The sequence below is a fragment of the Echinops telfairi genome, unplaced genomic scaffold (genome assembly GCF_000313985.2).
Source record: "Echinops telfairi isolate 266 unplaced genomic scaffold, ASM31398v2 ScPeMD7_3533;HRSCAF=4204_0, whole genome shotgun sequence".
NCBI classification, from domain to species: domain Eukaryota; kingdom Metazoa; phylum Chordata; class Mammalia; order Afrosoricida; family Tenrecidae; genus Echinops; species Echinops telfairi.
In genome coordinates, this window is record NW_022107431.1 from 38,805,953 (window position 1) to 38,827,392 (window position 21,440).

A 21,440-nucleotide genomic window follows, 5' to 3' on the forward strand; every position below is an offset into this window, starting at 1 on the left:
TTGAGGGAGTACTTGAGTGGAGGCCCAATGTCCTTCTGCTACCTTAATACTAAACCTGTAAATATAGGTTCATAGATCTATTTCCCTCTCACGTTTATTTTCTGACAAATCTGGTAGTGCCAACATTTTTTGAGTGTTCTCTGGGCAGTGTTCTCTGAGAACTAGCTTGCTCCATTCATTGCAGCTCAGTGTAACATCTCCCAACTCCGTGCTTTCCCAGTCTACTAGGATACTGCCTATCTCACTCATCTCACTCAGGATGAGTCCTCTCTCTTCTTTCAGGGTTCTCGATGGATAGCACTGAGAAGAACAGGAATTCCAGAACAGTTCCTTGTGCTCGTGTGGAACCTGGACATGACTCAAAAGGCAGGTTCAAACAGAACCAGGGAATATGTATAATTTTAAATCCGGAAAGGCATGCACAGGGTAGTACTCTGTCACCATACGTATTCAATTTGTGTGCTAAGCAAATCATCTGAGAAGTTGGACCAAATGAAGAAAATGCAGCATCAGGATTGGAGGAAGGCTTATTAACAACCTGTGATATGCAGGTGATACAACCTAACTGGATGAAAGCCAGATGAACTTGAAGCATTTTCTGATGAAGATCAAGAATGAAAGCCTTCAATATAGATTATAACTAAATGTAAAACAAATCCAGAATCCTCACAACTGGACCGATCGGTAACATCATGATAACCAGGGAAAGGATTGACAATGTCAAAGATTTAACCTTGCTTGTATGTGCAATCAGTGCTCATGGAAACAGCAGTCAGGAGATCAAATGACGCATGGTAGTGGGTCAGTCTACTGCACAAGACCTCTTTAAAATGTTGAAGAGCATGGATGTCACTTTGAGGACTAAGGTGGGCCTTACCCAAGCCAAGGTATTTTCTTTTTTTTTTGGAAATCAATTATTTTATTTACACAGTAAGATTTATTTTAAAGTTATCTAAATATGAGACTTGCATTAAGTATAAATTACATATTTAGTGATTCATATCTGACTCCCAGCTGTGAACATTTAGCTGTAGAGGCAGCCCATGTTACATACCTAATTTGCCTATCTGTATTACAGTGGGATAATGACTTTTGTTTTAGTGGAAACAGAAGAGTATTTACATTCACCTCGTATACATGCGAAAGGTGGGCATTAAATAAGAAATGCTGAAGAAGGTTCAGTGCATTGAATTATGGTGCTGGTGAAGAATAGTCAAACTACAATGGTCTGCCCGAAGAACAAACAAACCTGTCTGGCCAGAATATCGCCAGAATGCTCAGAAGGGAGGACAGAGAGACTTGGTCGCATGTACTTTGGAGACATTATAGGAGAGACACGTCTCTGGAAAAGGACATCCTATTTGGTAGAGGGGCAGCAAAACAAAAAAAAGGAAGGTCCTTGACAAATTGCCCGTCACAATGGCTGCAACAATGGGCAGAAACAGAGCAGCGCTTGTGAGGCTAGTCCAGGCGGTGGGAAAAGCTGTTACTCCTTAGGCAAGCAGGACGGGACCACCACCTTCCACGGTTCGTGGCCTGTGGGAGAGAGCTGATGGCTCAGCCCTGGGAGCTGATGAAGCAATGGCTGCCCTGTCTCTCTGCCTGAGATAAACGGACGCTTTGCCCCTTGTTCCTTGCCAGGGGCTGCAGAAAGCAGCCACGCACAAAACTGATCAGTTACTTCATGTTCCCAGGCTCATCTTCCCCTCCTGTCTATGAGTAACTTGGCTAAAGTGTATACTCTTAAGGAATTGTACATTGTTCTCCTGTGTAAACCTATCAAGTGTTGTGGGCTGCATGCAGGGAAAGTGATTAAGCCTTCCTCTAATAAAGCTCTGGGCCCTGGAGTGTCTATACCGCAAGTTTTCTCCTGCCGATTGTACCCTCTCGAACCCCTTTGATTTGTAAGAGAAGAGCCGGTCCCTACATTATCTGACACAGAACCAGGCAGTGTTTCATTCTGGGGTACATAGAGTTGCTGAGTTGGCACCGACTTGATGGCACTCAACACCAAAAGCAACATAGAATCAGAAATTTGACTGAGGACACATTTGAGTTGTGGGGCTGGAGAGGAATATTGAAAGTACATGGACTGCTAAAAGGACAAACCAATCTGTTTTGGAAGAAAAGCAAGACCAGAGTGCTCCATCGAGGCAAGGATGGCAAGACTTCCTCTTACATACTTTGGACAGGTTGTCAGGAGAGACCAATCCTGGAAAGGAAGGGACATCATGTTTGGTAAGGTAGAGGGGCAGCGAAAAAGAGGGAGGCCCTCAGGGAGATGGATTGGCCTTGTGGCTGCAACAATGGCTCAAGCATCAGACCACTTGAGAGGGTGATGCAGGACAAGGCAGTATTTCCTTCTATTGTGCTGACAACAGCACACGGTATAGCAGAGTATAGAGTATAGGAAATCATCACTGAGGACATTTGTAAGCAATTCTGTAGTCACCAGAAGCTTCTGGAAACTGTCTTTGTCTTAGTTACCTCTACAAGTTAATATCTCCCTCTGTACTGGGTAGCACGCTGATGCTGAGGGAAGGTTGGCTTCCCAAAGCCAGCTGATATTCTGTTGCTTTGCCTGGCCTTCTCCTCTCTACACCCCTTAAAAAGCAGCTCACTTCTCCAACAGTTGTCCTCATGTCAGCTGCCATTCCATGGTGGGCACTTTTGTAACTAAATTCTCAAGAATGATGTTAGCAAAGTCATTTAAACATACATGGACTCGGCATGGCTATGATATCTACACTGACTATGTGACTACACCTTAGTCAGTGGTTCTCAACCTTCCTCATGCCGTGACCCTTTCATACAGTTCCTCATAACATTATTTTCATTGCTACTTCATAACTGTCATTTTGCTACTGTTATGAATCGGGCAACCCCTGTGAAAAGGTTGTTCAACCTCCAAAGGGGTTGTGACCCACAGGTTGAGAACCGCTGCCTTAGAGAGAAAAAGGGGGGTTGGGGCCTGTTTTGAAGTCCTTTGCCTTCATTGTTGTTGTTCATTGCCATGAAGTTGAACCCCATGCGCAGCAGAATGCAACACTGCCCAGCCCTGTGCCCTCCTCACGATTGTTCCCCTGTGGAAGCCCACTGCTGCTGCCCCTGTGTCAGCCCATCTTGGCTTCATTGCTTATGCCTTAATCATTCAGTCTGCAGTGTTCTTTCATAAGCTTAATACTGCTCTTAACTCAAATATGATACAAGGTTTGTATAAACCATATAGTCTTTTCCAGGTCAAGGTAGCCTTTGCAAATGATTACCTTTAAATGAAGCTGGTTTTTTTAGATACTTTGAAGTGTAGCATGGGCTTGGAATGTGACATTTCCAAATGTTTCACCACTGTGCGTTTCAATTGCATTTTAAAGGTATTTAACCTAGAGCATACGAAGAATTGAGTGTTCGCGTGTTAAATGACTACCAAACCCAAACACATTGCCATCCAGACAATTCTGACTCATAACAACCCTGCAGCACAAGGGAGAATTGCCCCTGTGGGTTCCTGAGATTGTAACCCTTAATGGACGTAGAAACCCTCATCTCATGTGGAGCAGCTGGTGGTTTTGAACTGTTAACCTTGTCGTTAGTAGCCCAACACATAACCTCCTACCCCACTAGGGCTTCCACAGATAATTATCTCAAGGGAGAAATTAATTTTGGTTTAATTTAAACTTAATCTGAAGAAAAGCAATCTGCCATATTAATCTTCAATAAGTTTATTAAGATGGATGTCCAGAACGTAGTCTAATTGCTTCCACACCTAGAAAAGAATGATTTGCGCGTCAAAATTAAGCATATTGGCAGGTCATCTTGTAAAAGTTTGGACGTAGAGTTAAAGTAAACTTACATTTCCACTTGAGATTCTTCCCTTAGCAGCCTTTATCTCATCTGCCAGTTATTTTACTTTATTGACTGCGCTAATTTATCCACCCGCTCTTTTTGGGAAAAAAAACAAGTGCGAGGGAAAAGGGCCACAGCATCATCACATTTCTATATGTGGCTCCCTAAACCAGATGGTGGTTTCTAATTAGAATACAAAAGATTCTGCCTGTGATGGTAGGCACCGCAGAAGGAGCGCACTCTCTTGAATTTCCCACAAGCCCACTTGGGAGAGAAACTGTGATCTGTAATTGTCCATCCACCAGAAGCTGATGAAGTTCCTGAGGCGCAAATGAAGTTGGTATTTTGAAGCTTGTAATTTAACTCTGCATGCGTGATCCTCCCAGTCAGTGACTTGACTGGATTTTTTTTTTTTTCACAGCAGCTTCAATATTTAGTTTCCCATGTAGCCTCTCAGCAGAGATTTCAAAGGATACTTTGCTGGGTGCTTGACTGCCTTGTCTATTTGCTCTTGTTTTGCATGCAAGAGAGAGCCAGAAGTCTTTCTTCTCATTGTGTACACATGGTATTAATGGATTTACTCTGCCTGGATCGTCTCATTACTGGAAACAGCTAGAAGCACAGAAGTCTTTCAGTGTATGCAAATAAGGCAGACTCATCTACCTGAGAGTTAATATTCTCTGCTTTTAAGTGTATTCTAAATCTAATGTTTGTATTTAGAGCACAACATCCTGTTCTCTCTCGCTTGCTCTTGCTCTCTCTCCCTCTCACTGGCTCTCTTTTTCATGGGCAAAAAGCTAAGCAGGCTCAGGCAGCTGTTTGATGTTGGCTTCAAGTGTTATTAATTTCATATTCTATTATTCTTTTCACTGTAGCACAAGTGAAGCTGATGTGGAGGCTGTCATGGATAAGTTGTTTGATGAGCTGGCTCAGAAACAAAATGATTGTACGTAAGTTAATTTCTCTTGAAAGAGAATACATTTAGAACACAATGCTCAATCTCCACTGACCAATTAATAAGTTCCATTGCTGTGTATGGGTTGACGCCACACTCAAGTGGCAGTCATTGTATCAGCATTTTGTCTAATTTATGTGTTGAATCATGTGCTATTATTCATCAAGCTATGCATTTCCTATCTGTAAGAGATGAATTTTATAGTAATTATCCAGACAAGATTGAGTCTTTGTTCATGTTCCCATAGTAACTAGACCAAGGATTCTGAAAGTACAAGGCAGAGAGCTGCGGCTGCATAAAGCCTGCGGAACCATTGCCGACTGCGCGTTTGAAGAGCTGTGCGAGAGAGTGAGTATCCCGCCCGTCAGACTCGTTGGCCTTTTCACGTGTTAAAACACCCCTCCTTCTCCTCTCAGGCCCGCTTCCGAGTTTAAAGCACTGTCCACAGAGGCATACCACGGCTCAGAAAGTCTCATTAAAGGGAAAATACTCGTTTGTGTCCGCCTGGTGGTTTTTACAGATACGGACCCAAAATCACACTCCGAGGGGCTCCAAGGCAGAGTGACAACCAGGGCACTGTCGACTGTTGCTGGAAGCAGCAGAACAATCAGGCTTAGGGAGACGGTGCAGAAGTCATGCAGACAGGAATTGGGGGGAAAAACCACTTGCAGAAAAACCAGTCTCTGCCAACGAGTCGATGCGGCCTCACGGCTCAGTATGCGGGACAGGCAGGGGGACGTGCGGCTACCAGGACCCAAGGAAGGAAACCGGTGGAGCTGCTGGGCCTCCTTCCTTCTACCTATTTGCTACTGCCGCACTAGCTGACCTCTTGGACCCACAGTCAAAGACAATGAGTTTCATTTAATGGCGATGCCTATATTATATGTTAAATACCGCATGCAGACAAGAAGCAAATGTCAATACAGACTTGTAATTGAGAAAGACTTGGACTGCAGATTCTTTATAGATATGAATTCTGCCCCATAAAAGATAGAAACTCCAGACAAGGTTTTTTTTTAAAAGCTCCTGTCCAGCTGTTTGCAAATCACTTTGTCTAGGAAATGAACTTGAGAAAACTCTCGTGGACCCCAAAGCTGAAGCGGCTGCCCCCGCACAGAAGGGGCCCATTTGGGGAAGGAGAATGGAGATGGGCAGGGTTTGAATGTGCGGAGGCCAAGACTTTCTCTTGGAGCAGATACTGAGCCTTTTCCTATTTTCAGCATGCTATTGGGGGAAACTTAGACTGGGAAAAGGTCGTGAGTGGGAAACCAATACTTCTAGTGTGAGGGGGTCAGGGAGAAGGTTGAAAATGTAATGAACATTTATAAAAGCAAGTCTTTTTACCTGGTTTGACCAAAATGCAGATTATAAAGGCAAGGATGAACTGAGTTCTTTTTTTAATTTAATTTATTTGGGCTCTGTAAAGTTTCCTTTATTGTGCTTTTTTTCCCCTTAAGTAACAATTTATTATTTTGTCAAGTAGCATTTAATATTTTTCTTTTTTTATCATTTTATTAGGGGCTCATACAACTCTTATCACAATCCATACATACATCAATTGTGTAAAGCGCATTTGTATATTCATTGCCCTCGTCATTCTCAAAATATTTCCTCTCCACTTAAGCCCCTGGCATTAGGTCCTCATTTTTCCCCTTCTTCCCCAGTCACCCCTCCCTCATGAGCCCTTGATAATTTATAAATTACTATTTTGTCATATCTTGCCCTGTCCAATGTCTCCCTTCACCCCCTTTTCTGTTGTCCGTCCCCCAGGGAGGAGGTCACATATAGATCCTTATAATCGGTTCCCTCTTTCCAACTGAATTCTTAGAATAAATATTGACCAGATCAGTGATTTGTTTTTTGGCATAATTTCCTTGATAAACTCGTAGGATAATAAAATATGGCATCCTTCACTTCTTTGTCTTTTGATGTTCAATCACCTCAAAAATAATTTTTAATGGAGTCATTGCTTTTTTCAAGTTATGGTCTGCAATTCCTCATCTGTCAGCGCACTAGAGCATTTCCCTTGAGGGGCACTGGCAGGGTCCGGGAGGGCTGCAAAAGCAGGTACCTCCTCTGGATCCAGCGCCGTCTGAGTGGGAGAGCGTTTTTCCCTTCGGTTGTTAGCCCGCAGGCCAGCCGTCCAAAAGCCCCAGCCACTCTGGGAGAACGAGGAGGCTTTCTACTTATTTAAAGATTTCGTTTCAGAAATCCACAGGGTCACTGTGGGTGGGAATCAAGTCAAAGGTTGTGAGTTTGAGTTTGACACTTACTCGAGTTTATAGACCATAATACACAAGTTTTCATGGCCAGGGGGCTACTAAGTATGTACATGTATATATATATTCCAGAAAAGGAAGCAGCAGGCCAAACAGGTTTGGGGATAGGTTATAGCCTATGGGTTTACCATGTTTCTACAGTGTCATTGTGAGATGCCTGAGCCATCAAACGCGGGCAATGGCTGCTAACGGACATTGCCCTGATGGGTGGGTGATCGGTAAGGGGAGTTGGAGGAAAGATCACGCGTTTTAAGCAGTCAGGTCATCTCATTAGGGTGGCTTTGCTGACATCTCAGGTGTTGAATACTTACGTGAAGAGGGACCTTGAAATCTCCCACTTCAGATAGCGTCTAAAGCTCTTACTTGGTGACAGTGATCTTAGGTGCGAGGCTAAGCAGCTGCCAGATGTTCTTCAGTTAAAGAACAAAACACCTTTGACCTGAGGGGCAGGAGTAAATACAGTGTTAGGCCGGTTCTCCTAGTGGACGGCCTGGCCTCCTGCTCTGGCAAGCTCTTGAAGCCTGAGATGCACCCAACACCATCCATGCCGGTGCCTCTGGGAAGCACCTCCGGCAGGGCGTGGATGAGGTCAAAGTCTGTGCCTATTATTTTTGAGCCATGGCCCTTCCTCCCCTCTCCCAAATTCATTTTTCTAAGTTTATAGATACATCAGAGAGAACTCCCCCAGTGTCCTAAAAGGCAACTCGGTGCTGTAGAATTGACTCCCACTCCAGCGACCCTACACGACGGGGTAGAACTGCCCTCTTGGGCTTCTGAGATGGTCAATCTTCATGGAAGTAGAAAGCCTCATCTTTCTTCTGTAGAGCAGCTGGTGGCTTTGAACTGCTGACCTTCTGGTTAGCAGCCCAGTGTGTAACTAATGCTCATAAGGTAACAGGGGCTTTTGATTGGAAGCCATCAGTGTTTGCCGTAAGTAAAACTAAAGAAACTTTTTGTGACATCCCTTTCTTTGCAAGCACCCTCTAGTCTCCCCTTCTGCCCACCACCCCCACTCTAGCTCCCATCACATTTCCTCTGCTAACATCAGCCTCTTGGTAGTTCCAGAAGTCTGTTTACTTGTAAATCTACAATTGAACACTGTCTTGCTCAGAGAAGCAGTTAGGTGGCCCTAGAACAAACAAACATCAAGTCGATCCAGACTCAGCAATGCTGCACAGGGTCTCTGATGCTGTAACTTCTCCCAGGGAGAGAAGCCTCCCCTCTCTCCCTTGGAGTGGCTGGTGGGTTTGAACTGCAAACCTTGCAGTTAGCAGTCCAACATGTAACTGACGGTGTCACCTTAGGAGACCCTGTATCACCTGTGTAATAAAAGTAGCTCACTTTGTCATGTACGGGGCCTCATTCGAAGTACTTTGTCAGTGCTAACTCATTTAATGTTTTTCACAGCATTGCTATTATTCCTTTGATGTCACGGGGACATTGAGGCACAGAGTTACCTTGTGCCTGTCCCAGGGTCACACAGTTACTAATTGTGGAGCCAGAGCTTGAACTCGTTGGTATTCTGGGTGTCCGATTCTGTCTTCTCAACCAGTACTCTGTATCTGAAGATCAAATCTACAGCCAGGCTGTCATTGCTGTGAGGTGTACCCGGCTTCCCTGTGTACAACCAAACCCGCTGCCATGGAGTCAGTGCTGACTCATGGCCACCCCCTGTGGGTCTCCGAGACTGTAACGGTTCATGGGAGTAGAAAGCCTAGTCTTTCTCCTGCGGAGCTGCTGGTGGTTTTGAACTGCCGACCACGTGTACAACAGTGCCTATTACAACATGAAATGTATGCAATACTGTTTGGTTCTCACCATCTTCCCAATTTTCTTATGTTTGAGTTTGTTACAGCCACTGTGTCGATCCATCTTGTTGGGGGTCTTCCTCTTCTTCTCTCTGCTCTACCGAGTAGGCATGATGTTCTTCTCCCGGGACTGGTATCTCCTGATGACATGTCCAAAGAGCATGAGATGAAGTCTCACCACCACCCAAGCCTGGAAGGAGCATTCAGAATGTACTTCTTCTGAGACAGATTTGTTTTTTGTTTTTTTGGCAGTCCATGGTACTTTCAATATTCTTCACCAGCACCATAATTCAAATGCGTGCATTCTTCTTCGGTCTTCCTTATTTAATGCCTAAGTATCGTGTGCATATGTGGTGATTGAAAATACCATAGCTTGGGTCCCAAGACAGAGAACATATAGGAGCTATCTTCAAAGTAATGTATTGCTTTTCAACACAGATTTACCCAATGCATTGTTTTATCTCTTGAATGCTGCTTCAATAATAAGCATTGATTGTGGATCCAAGAAAGATGAAATCCTTGAAAATTTCTGTTTTTTTCTCTGCTTCTCATGATGTTACCTCTTGGTCCAGTTAAGACTGTAGATTGACCTTGAGGCGCAATCAGAAGCTCTGGGAATTCCCACATAAGAGTTATAATTTGAGCCCTTTATGGAACATGAGGCTGGCTAGGTACCAGACACCATTGAGTCTGGAGAGCCTCACTCTGTGCTCAGAACCTTAGCACAGGACTGTCCAACTCCTGTGCTTTGGCATACCCCCAGGAATGAGTGTAGACACAGACCCCTCCGTCTTCCTGAAAGCGGTGCAGGGTCTGCACCTTCCGGCCATGGGCCTCAAACCTTACACAGCCTCAACCTTTTACCTTTAATAAAAAGTGTTATCGTTATGTCTCCATGACGGGAGAAGGGCTAGGAAGCAGTCTTAGCGAGCTGTGGGGCAGGTACTGGAGAGCAGCTTTGGGTAGCTAGCCCTTCTGGTCATCCCTCCAAATCTGGCCTTAGCTAAAGGAATATGATGAAGACTCATTTTATGCAGATATGACATGAGCTTTCATTTTTCCTTTCTTTATTTTGATAAAAGTGTCCTGGCTCCATTGGAGGGTGGTGGAGAAGTAAAAGATATGGTTATTTCTGTCAGTAGTTTTCATAGAATGACTTGGAGACCCTGAGGGATCCTTGAATTTCTTCATGTGTCCGTTAAGTCAAAACTCTGCACAACAAGAGAATATTATTCACCTTCGTTGTTGTGAGTTGTTTTTAAAAATTAGGGCAAAATATACACAAGAAAGGAAAGAAGTTGAACAATTTCTACATGTGTAATTCAGTGACATTGATTATATCCTTCAAGTTGTACAACCGTTCTTGCTGTCCTTTCCAGTTTATCCCACCACCTTGAGCAGATATTGAATACACTCTAAGCCAAAGCACTTCCTCCCTCTCTACTGCCCACCCACAGGAGCCCATAATTGTGACGAGCTTTGAAGTACTGAATGAAAGAGCCATAATAGGTAAAACTGTGGGTGCCTTAGCCTGAATCAAAGGAGGGACACCGAAGGTATTGCACTCCAACAAGAAAACTTTTTAAAGGCAACACAACTGCCACTTAAGAATGGCCTTGAGGAAGCAGTAAAAATGATGAATTTCATTATATCTTGGCCCTTGAGAGGACTTCCCCTTCATATCCATTGTGATGACAAGCAGTAAACACAGGAAGCATAAAGAAGTGAAAGCCGTCTACAGAAGGTGTTAGCTGTCTTGAAGGAAGCACTTGTGCAGTTGTTTGAGTTGCAAGCTGCACTAGCCACTTTTTCCTTGGTGCGCCTTTTTACCTCAAAAAAAGAAAAGAGAGAGGGTCAGACAGATTATGGTTATTCTAACCTGGCAGACATGGCCTCTAAATGTTTGGCAGATGTGTTCTTTAAAAATGAAGAAATTTAAACTGTCATTTCAAGGAACACAACTGACGGGTTTTGTGGCCAGTGATAAAATTTGAATAGAGAGAATTAGAAGTGAGAATTCAAATTTGGGGTAACCTATTCCATCCTCATAAGCTTCCCAATAGTTCTTTTTTTTCTGATGAGATCAATGGTGATATTAGCAATTAGGATGTTTTGATATAACTAAATGTGTCAACATTCAGAAGATCTGCATAATGCATTGAACCAGTATTTTCTAATAACCAAAGCATGCTTTTACAAAATCATACATGGAATTTATCTAGAGTATTAGAAAGACCAAATAGATTTTAATATAACAGAATTCAAAAAGTATAGCAACATACTTTTAGATAGCACATTGCCATTAATATTTTAAAATGACCTTTTGTCAAGTTAAAACAATTTAAATAGATTTTATTTTTTAGAATACTTTTAGATTTATTGACAATACAGATAAATAATAGATAGTTCATCATATCTAGTTTCCCTTATTGTTAACATCTTATATTAGTGTGACAGATTTGTTACAGTTAGTAACCAATACTCCTACATTTTCTCAAGCTGAAAGAACTGGAAAAAAAATCAAGCTTGAATTGAAATACTGAAGGATTCAATGGGCAAAATATTGACTAATGCAGGAGGCCATCAAAAGATGATGGAAAAAATATACAAAATCATTGTACCAAAAGAAAGTGGTCAATATTCATCTATTTTAGAATGGGGTATATGCTCAAGACCTGTGGTATTGAACGAAGTCCTTTAGAAGGAACGCAAATAAGGATCAAAAGAAAGGCCATCCAATGGAATGTGGATATCATCGAATGATATCCCTTAATAGAATGTACTTGTAAAACTCTCCAGAAGACGACTCAAAATTAGTTGCAACAATACATCAACGGGGAACTGCTAGAAAGTTAGGCCAGATTCGGAAGAGGATGTATAATGAGGGATAGCATTGCTGATGTCAGATCGATCTTGGCTGAAAGCAGAGAATACCAGAAAATGTTTACCTGTGTTTTATTGATTATGCAAAGGCATTTGGCTGTGTAGATCATAACAAGCTATTGGTAACATGGTGAAGAGTGGAACTTCCAGAGCACTTCATTGTGCCCCTGAGGAACATACCTGTACAGAGATCAAGAAGCGCTTGTTTGAACCAAACAAGGAGACACTGCATGCTTTAAAATCGGGAACGTGTGCATCATGGTTGTATCATTTCATCATATTTATTCAACCTACATGTTGAGCAAATTATCTGAGAAACTAGATGATATGAAGAAGAATATACATCAGAATTGAAGAAGGTTCATCAACAACCTGTGGTTGCAGATGATACAACCTTACTTGCTAAATGTGAAGAGGATTTGAAGTTTTTACTGACAAAGATGACAGACTAAATAAACCTTCTCTATGGATTATACCTCAACATAAAACCCAAACGCTCGCAACGGGGCCAACAGACAACCTCATCGTAACAAGAGAAAAGATTGATGGAAGTGGTCAAGGAGTTCATTTTACATGGATCAACGATCAATGTCCTTGGAAGCAGCAGTCAAGGAATAAAACAATGTATTGCGATGGTAAATCTCCCAACTGATTTATGTCAGAGGTGAAGGAGCCAAGGTGTCATTTGGAGGACTCACATCTCCCTGGGCCAAGCCATGGTATTTTCAATCACTTCACAGGCGGTTAAAACCAGACAAAAAAAGAAGGCTGGAGAAGAACTGATGTGTGAATGCTGGTAGTTGCAATGACTATTGGACATACCATAGACTACCATAGACACACCTGTCTTAGAAGAAGTACAATCAGGATATTCCTTAGAAGCGGGATGGTGGGCTCTGTCTCACATGCTTTGGATATGTTATCAAGACGGATCATCCTCTGCAGAAGGACATCAAGCTTGGTAAAGTCAAGGGTCAGTGAGAAAAAGGAAGTTTCTGGAGGAGATGGATGGACACAGGAGCTAGAACATGGCAACAGGCTCAAACACGGCAGCAGTTAGAGTTTCGTGCAGGACCAGACAGTATCTTGTCCTTGTGAGCCTGACTGACTTGATTTCACTTAACAGCCAACGTACCGCCACTGAGTCCATTCCAGCTCATAGTGACTGTCGGTAAGCCAGAGTAGAACTGCCCCCATAGAATTTCTGAGGCTCTAAATCGTTAAGGAAGCAGGCAGCTTCATCTTTCTCCTGGGGCATGGCTGGTGGGTTTGAACCACTGATCTTTCAGGTAGCAACCCCACGCTTAACCCACTGTGCCACCCAGGCCTCCTTGAAAACAACAACAGGGGCGTGAAACCAAAACGTGTGAGAACCACTTGCTTTAGGGTTAAACTTCTATGGACCAAAAAAGGGAAGAATCATATTCAAAGGAAGCAAGCCAAAACTGAATTCTAAAGGCTTAATGAGTAAACTGAGCATACCTGAATTTTTCTTATTGAGAAATGTAATTTTTACACCTGCAGAAAATTGTTTCCTCAACTGATAACTGTGATCACAAGTAACTATGTGCAAGAGCAGTTTGTTATTTGCATCTTAAAAAATAATGATAGGTGGCCAGGTGTGTTTGCAAAACGTATGGCAGGAAAATGTATCAGCTGATGCATATGCATGGTGTCCACATTGTTTGCTGTCAACTTTTTGTTCATTAGCTTTTTCTTTGGTTCTTTTTCTTTGGTGCTCAAGGAAGGCAGGTCCCCTAGCCATGCCTGGCCTTTGGCTGCCTATTAATCTTCGTGACAGCCTATCAGTGTAGACAGTTTTAGACTTAAAACTGCCCTGAATTGAATCTCTTGAAGAGTTGTTAAGAGATGTTTCCCTGCTTTCCCTCTGCTTCTTGCTTTATTTGGTTTCATGTATTCCAAATGAAGCCACTGGTTTGGAACCACTTGTGATTTATGTCCTGTGCTCGGTACCCTCTCAGTGAATATAAAAGGATGAATAGCTTTTATCTCTACTGTTTGGCCAAGAGTCAAGGCTGATGGGGTTTGGATGCCAACAGTGGTGATTAGCATCAAGGAAGAAGGGCATTAATCACCAGAGCTGAGGCAGCGCAAGACTCTCCTTGGCCCTTTACCTTCCCAGCAGCAAAAACCATTGTTGATCTGTGTGCTCGTTTTCCGTATATACCGACCTCATCCAATACCACGTCCAAAGAAGGCAGCTCGCCTGGTGCAAGCATAGGGGACAGGTAGGGCAGAAGTGAGATGGGCAAGAGAGAATGGGTCAGATCGTTGCAGGAAGGGATATGAATGTGATGCCAAAAATGAGCCGTCAATCTCTTCTCCTCTCTCTTTCCCTGCTCACATTCCCAGTTAGTTCTTAAACTAAAGAGACAGTCTTAGTCTTGGCAGACTCCTCAAAAAGTTGTTTTAAAAAAAAAATCTTAAATCTAAGTATTCAGCCAGTACTGAATCCTCCCTCATACAATATGCTGGCCTTCCAGTTGCTTTGCAATTCCAACTGGGGTGGGGTTGGGGTGGGGTGGTGGCGAAGTTAAATGCATGAAAAGTAATATAGGACATATGCAGTTAAGTGTAAGGTTTCAGCATTCACACCTGGGCCTAGTCCATCTCACATGGGTCCTCAGAATTAAAAAGAAGGCTCTTGGAATGAAATCTCATGGTTGACCAGTACTGTAATTTGATTTTATAAAGGTTAGAGGTATAGAAGTCAATTCTTGGCTGATTTCATTTCCTTCTTTCTTTTTTCCCTTCCTGAAATTGTGCAGCTTAAAGAAAAATAGACTTCTATGTAAAGTTGGAGTCAAGATTCATTTTTAGTAATTGCTTAATATCATCTGTATCTTTCAAGGAAATTACTGTATTCTAGGTAAAACTTATTGTTATGCTTTGGGGGTTTTATTATTTTAAAGGTGAAGGGGGAGACTTTCAAAACCCCTGTGAGGGAGGGACTGGGCTAAAAATTTGATAACTGGTGACTTAGAATACGTGTGTTATTTCCATGAGGAGGAGAGTAACGAGGAATGAGGAGGAACGAAGGAACACTGGATCAACAGTGTGCCCCCTCTCCTTCTTCACACCGTGCGCCTTCCATTACAGAACCAACTGTGGGACTGCACAGTCTGCCCCAGGTCAGTGTCTGAGCCAGAGCCAGAGCAGCATCCGGCTGCAGCAATTAAACTGCAAGCCATGGACTTCTCCCACTCCATTGACTAAAGCTTCTCAGAGGCAGAAAGCTTGTTTTTGTTCCTTGTGAATATGTGGTACCTTAACTGCTGTAAAAAGATGTCCAGCTCCTATAATAGGGAGTTAAGTACCCAGGGATTCAAAAGGGTCACTCGGGAAGAGCAGGTGTGCCAAGAAGTGTCAGACACCTTCTATATGGTCTCTGTCTCGGGAGTCGAGGTGTTCTGAGGCTCAGACATGGGGTGATACACACAGACCCTCATCTTCTCTGAAGGTCAGTTTTACCATAGGAATGTCTGACTAGCTAACGTTAGCATTGGCTTCAGTCTTTGGAAGGAAGGTGTCGTTTACTCATGCAAACAATGATGGAGAAATATGGATTGACATGAAAAGAATGAAAGGGGCCATTGACTTTTAAAGAATAGATTCTGTTTGTGATTGCCAAGTAAATGATCTCCCTGACGTCTAGTAATAAATGCGTCACAGCCCTGAATAGCAATTGGGAGTGGTTTCTAAAGAGAAGACCTGTAAAATGAAATGACTGATAAGGAAAATGCTGAGAAGAAAATCTAGGCGAGCCAATTAATAGAGCTGGTAAGCATTTTTAAAGTGTTTGGTTTTTTTTCAAATTTCAGATCATCCTTTAAGCGATTTCTTTTTGCAGGACGTAGCCCGGCCCAGTCATCTCTGCATGCACAGGTGCACAGCGAGTCGCAGGCACTGCATCCTTTCAGCTGTTCTGAGGGGTTCTTCTCTAAGTTTCTGTCTAAGCTTTCCGGTTGCTGTGGTCAGGTTTATCCCACACAGATAGCTGTTGAAAGAGCAAGTGCTCAGGGTAGACTTTCTTCACGTGTGAAGCCAAACTCTCCTGTGATGTCCACAAGATTTCAGACAATATGATCGCAGGGTCATCGTCTCAGGGGTCATCCATGTGTTTTTTTTTTAAATGGGTTTAGTTTATTTTAAAATAGATAGATTTTTAAACAGTGATGGCTCTTCTAATGTGGGTCTTGGTATATTAAACAGAACATATTTTTAATTAGGTAATTCTTTGATTCTGTAATTTTATGTCTCTCTCTTTCCTATAATAGAGTAAGTGATTTGATATACTCTATAGAGCCTTCCCGCAAGATTAAATTGATTCACTCAAATGAGTAATTACTTAGTATATTGCCAATAGAATATTCAAAAGGCATACCTTGTTAAATATATTTGGAGAGCTCCTTTATAGAAATAAGTTCAGAAATTATTAGAATTTCCTGGCTCTGTTTCCTAAAGCAGTTTTTTTTGAAAAATGATGTGGTGTTAGAAAGTCGTTGGAAAGAATTTGAGAAAAAAGGATAGCAATGAGTTACATCAAGGGATTCTAAGGTTTGCACATAACTTTATGGTAAAACACCACTTAATATTGTTAATTAGGAATATATGCTGTGTGATTTTTGTCCCCCAAGCACGTTACATGGATTCTCAGTGGTCAGTAATGATTTTTCAAGTGCTTCTTGTTTCTATGCCGCTATGTTAGGATGAAGGGGTTTCTTTCAGAGTTTACAGTTGAGTAAAGGAAGTAGCATGAGACAAATAGCAGACAGTGCAGCAGAGTAGAAAAGACCTAAATGAGTCAGGAGATAGGAATTCCAATTCGCACTCACGTATGAAGTAGCCAAGCGGCCCTCCGCAAGTCCTTGAATCCCTCCACTCTAGTACAACGTAAGCAGCTAATTTCTGTGGTTCTTTTCAGCTCCTTTAAAGAGCTGTGCTGAGTACAGTGGAGCGCATGTTCTCAGTGCCGTTGTATTTTTTAGTGGTCTTTGACTAGTGACTCATGTACAACAAGTCAGTGCGGGCTGGTCCGGTGCCAGCCCCATCAGCGGGGGGTTTCAGAAGTAGAGCTCCAGGCCCTTCTTCTTCATCTGGAAGCACCTTGACATCTGCTCATCATCATAGCACGGCTCACGCCTCCACAGCTAGATGGTGACGCTGCACTAGAGGCCTCTTCTGGCCAAGAATCACACGTTGACCGCCCGCTTGGAAGACCAGAGTTCTACCCCTGAACCACCACTGCCCCTAGCAGGAGTGCACCAGGAGTCAAAAGTGAGGAGGCTAAGGCTTCAGAAGGATAGGAGATGACAGGGGGAAATGGATCTTGAAAAGTGAGTCTGAGTTAGGCTAGGGACGCGAAGCACAACATGTTTCAGGAAGGGATTTGCCTAATGGGAGCAGAATGCCCATTGGAGGGAAATACGGTAGAAAATCTCAGACAGAACCACAATGCAAAGCAGGCAGAAAAGCATAGACTTCTTACTGTGATCCACAGAAGCATCTTAGGTATCGAGCAGAGGCACGGTGCTCTTGGCAGTGCACTCCAGCGGAGGGAGCCGGGGCACAGCAGTTACCTGCTCAGCTGCTCGCAGTTCACAAGGCAAACCAGGCACTCTGCAGGTGAAAGACCTCCCATAAAGATCACTGCCCCGGAAACCCTGTGGGGCACTTGGACTCTGCCGCGCGGAGTCACTGTGAGTCGGAATTGACTCAACAGCACCGCCACCTTCCAGAAGTTGGAACTGCCACCTGCCTATTCCAGTGGATCAGCAAATAGCCTCTCCTTTGGGGAGGAGCTTTCTCTCAGGAAGGACATTTGGCCAAAGAGAGCGCAGTGTGCTTCCATGACCTTATGTGGGCAGTAGACAGCGTTCTGCCATTTTTATATTGGATGGCACTTCTCTCGCTGATCTTCCAATAAATATTTATTGAGTAGTGAGTGGAGAGCTTGCATAGTGCTAGAGGCTACTGCGTGGTGAGAAGCATGAGGAGCGAGTGGGTCTCCACATTCCCACAGTCTGAATTTAGGAGAGGGAATACGAGAGCGCGCAAGTAACTGGAATCCGAGTCTGATTGCAAGGAGTAAGGCAAGAGCAGTAGGATCTGAGTGCTTTGGGAACCCAGTGTGAAGCTGGGCCTGGAAGCCTGGAGGGCCTCGCAATCGTTGAAGATGCGGGTAGTTTGGGATGGGGTAGTTTGAGGGAGCGTGTGGTTGTCCCCAAGCACACGGGACTATGAGAGCCAACTTTGTGATCTTTTCATGCTCAGAGGTTTGTGTTGCTATGAAAGACACATAAATAGGAAATTACAGAGAGCTGGAGACTTAGTGAGGAGCTCTGGAGACATAGTGGTTATGCATTCAGCAGCTAACTGCAAAGTTGGCAGTTCGAAACCACCAGTCCCTCCTTGGGAGAAAGACAAGACCGTCTACTCCTATAAAGAGTTACAGTCTCAGAAACCCACAGGGGCAGTTCTGCCATGTTCTATAAGGTCACTAAGAGTCAGAATTGACTCAATAGCAGTGAGTTTGAAGTTTTGGGAGAGAGTTAGCTTCTATTTGACCAAGCCACCGGTAGATCACAACTGAACATGCAGGAGAAACTAGGAAAAGCAATGGTCTGGAAGGTATTAGAGGAGCCCTGGTGGCATAGTGGTTATGCATTGCGCTGTGAGCTGCAAGGTCTGCAGTTTGAAACCACCAGCTGCTCCATGGGAGAAAGAGAGGGTTTCTACTCCTGGTTTACCCTGCTCGATGGTGTCATTGTGAGTTGGCATCGACTTGATGGCAGTGAGTTTGGTTTGGGTTTTGGAAGGTATTAAAGGTGGAGGGCAGCCAACAAGAAAGGATAGTCCTGGCATGCAGTTTCTTCTCACCTGTAGGCAGTTCCCAGTTGGCCCCACGTGGGACATAGAAAACACAGACATCTGTCTGTGGTGGTGGTGACAACATGAGGAGCCAGAGGAGAGTGTTCTCAATGCGCATGAAACCAAACCCAAATCTCCCGCTTGTAATGACCCTCTGCAGGGCTTCTGAGGCTGCACGTCTTTATGGGAAGAGGTAGCCTCATCTTCACCCTGCAGAGCAGCTGGTGGGTTTGAACCACCAACTTCAAGGTTAGCAGTTTAGAGTTTACCCAACAGCGCCACCAGAGCACCTTCTGGGTGACCATCCCAAATCACACCCACTGCCATCAAGTCAGTTCTGACTCACAGCGGCGCCAGGAGCCAGAGTAGAACTGCCCCATGGGTGTCTGAGGCTGCATTTCTTTACGGGAGCAGGAAGCCTCATGTTTCTCCTGCAGAGCGACTGGCAGGTGTAAACCCCAGGCCACCAGAGCTCCCGGGTGAGCACAGCAGCTGGACAATAAAAAGAGACATTTTGGAAAGGATGGAGCCACAGAACAGCTCCAAACTCCTCCGTTAAATTCTGCCCAGATTGTTGACTGACCTGCGAACTACATAGGCACGCACAGGTAAAAGCTAAAAACAATTTGAGTTTGAGTCTGGCCAAGCTAAAACAGCAACAACAACAACAACAAAATCAAACTAGAGTTGACCCTTGAACAACACATTTGAATGCCACTGGCCCACTAAGTGCAGATGTTGTTTCCTGTGGCTATTGTGGTGAGCTTGAATGTTGCATCTGCTTTCAAACGCCACACAGTTCATCCCCTGGTGAAGCCCCTGTGACCATGGATCAAGGATGCAAATAGCCTTTCTTTTTTTTTTAACTAATCATTTTATTGGGGAGCTCTTACAAATCTTATAACAATCCATCATTCAACTGTATCAAGCACACTTGTACATAGGTTGCATCAAGATTTCCAACGCATTTTCTTCCTACTTGAGCCCTTGGTATCAGCTCCTCTCTTTTCTCCTTCTCTCCCTCCCACCCTCGTGAATCCTTGATCAATTATATATTATTATTGTTATTTCATATCTTGTATTGTCCGGCTGTCTCCCTTCACCCACATTTCTGTTATTCGTCCCGGGGGAGAGGGTGTGCAGGGGAGACACTATATAAACAACCTTGTGATGGTTTCCCCCTTTCGTCCCACAACCCCACCATCCCCCTTCCCTCATGATATCGAACCTCCCACTACTGTTTCTGAGGGGTCTATCTGTCCTGAATTCCATGTGTGGAGAGCTCGTATTGGTACCAATGTGTGTACTCCAGTCAGATTTGTAAGGTAGAATTGGGTCATGGTAGTGGGGCGGCGGGCGGGGGTGGGTGGGGAGGAAGCATTCAGGTACTAGAGGAATGATGTGTGTTTCATCAGTGCTGTACTGCACCCTGGTTGACTCATCCCTTCCTTGTAACCTTTTGTGGGGGATATCCAGTTGTCTAGAGATGGGCTTTGGCCTGGGGTCTTCAAGGCTTGAAGTTAAACAAATGGCCATCTAGCAGGGAAGCAAATAAGCCCACATGGGAGAAGCACACCAGCCTCTGTGATCATGAGGTGTTGATGGGATCAAGTATCAAAAGATCTAAAACAAACAACTCAGAGTGAGTTTCTTGATGCCCCCCTAGTACGAAAAATGCATACTATGAGAGCTCCACCCAGCGGAGCTTTTGGGGAGGGGTACCCCCTCATATAAGTATACATAGAGATGTACCCTGAAATAAACCCAACCCCACTGCTAGCAAGTCAATTACAACTTATAGCCACTCTACTCTTAGAGCAGTGGTTCTCAACCCTGTGGGTCTCGACCCCTTTCACAGGGGTCGCCTGATTCATAACAGTAGCAAAATGACAGTTATGAAGTGGCAAAAAAAGTAAGTTTATGGTTGGGGGTCACCACAACATGAGGTACTGTATGAAAGGGTGGCAGCATTAGGAAGGTTGAGAACCTCTGCCTTAGGGTGTAAGTCTTCATGGGAGCAGATAGCCTGAACTTGCTTTTGCTCCCACTTTGTGGGTCTGGAAAGAGATGGATTTATCCAAGGAAAGTGCTCCAGCATGGTAGAGGCTGGCAAGGGCCAAATCCAAGCTGGAGGCTTCTCCTGGCTCAGAGCAGCAGGCGCTAAAACACCCAGGATCAGACTGCAAGCTACTGACTCATGACTTTGATACTGATAGACTTCCTTTGGCACCAAGGAGCTCATTGAAACAGGCCAGGCTTGAGCTCGAGTGCGAGAGGGATTCTTGGAGACAGCTCTGCATGAGGGTAGCCCTGGCCCAGTGCCCCAATGTGCCTTCTGCCTTCTGTCGTCCACAAGCTCTGGCCCAGGTCAGAGAGAACTCTCATCTGCGCTCTCCAGGGCATTGGTGGAGATCAAGCAACCCACTCTCCAGTCTAGCCTGGCACCTTGAGATGGTGCAAGTGTCTTTCTGCCTCTCAGAGCCTCGCTTTCCTCTTCTGTCATCATCACGGGGGCTCACTCAGAGCCAGGCACCAGTTTCCCCAGGTCCCACCTGGCCTTGTGCATTATTAGCTCTCTCACTGCACTTGCAGGTGGGACCTAATCGAATCATAGGACCACCACACTATACCTTGCTCAGCCTTGCCCAGGGGCAAGAGGGTTTTTCTAGCCTTACTTTCTTGCAGAGTGCATTACAAAGTGGATTGTTGTAGAAGCAGTTAGGTTAAAATTTAGCACCCTATGAAGGGAGACAGTGGATAGTGTAAGATATGAAAATAATA

At 44.1% G+C, this 21,440-nt stretch overlaps 1 protein-coding gene across 2 annotated transcripts in view; it reads left to right on the plus strand.

Annotated features, from left to right (window-relative positions):
• The window catches only part of AFG1L (AFG1 like ATPase), a 208,213-nt gene that overhangs the window by 156,277 nt on the left and 30,496 nt on the right, over positions 1-21,440 (plus strand). For both annotated transcript variants that reach the window (XM_004701998.2, XM_045294475.1), the window contains exons 9-10: positions 4,719-4,789; positions 5,046-5,146. In XM_004701998.2, the coding sequence (XP_004702055.1) occupies positions 4,719-4,789; positions 5,046-5,146 (172 nt within the window). The remainder of the gene's footprint in view (positions 1-4,718; positions 4,790-5,045; positions 5,147-21,440) is intronic.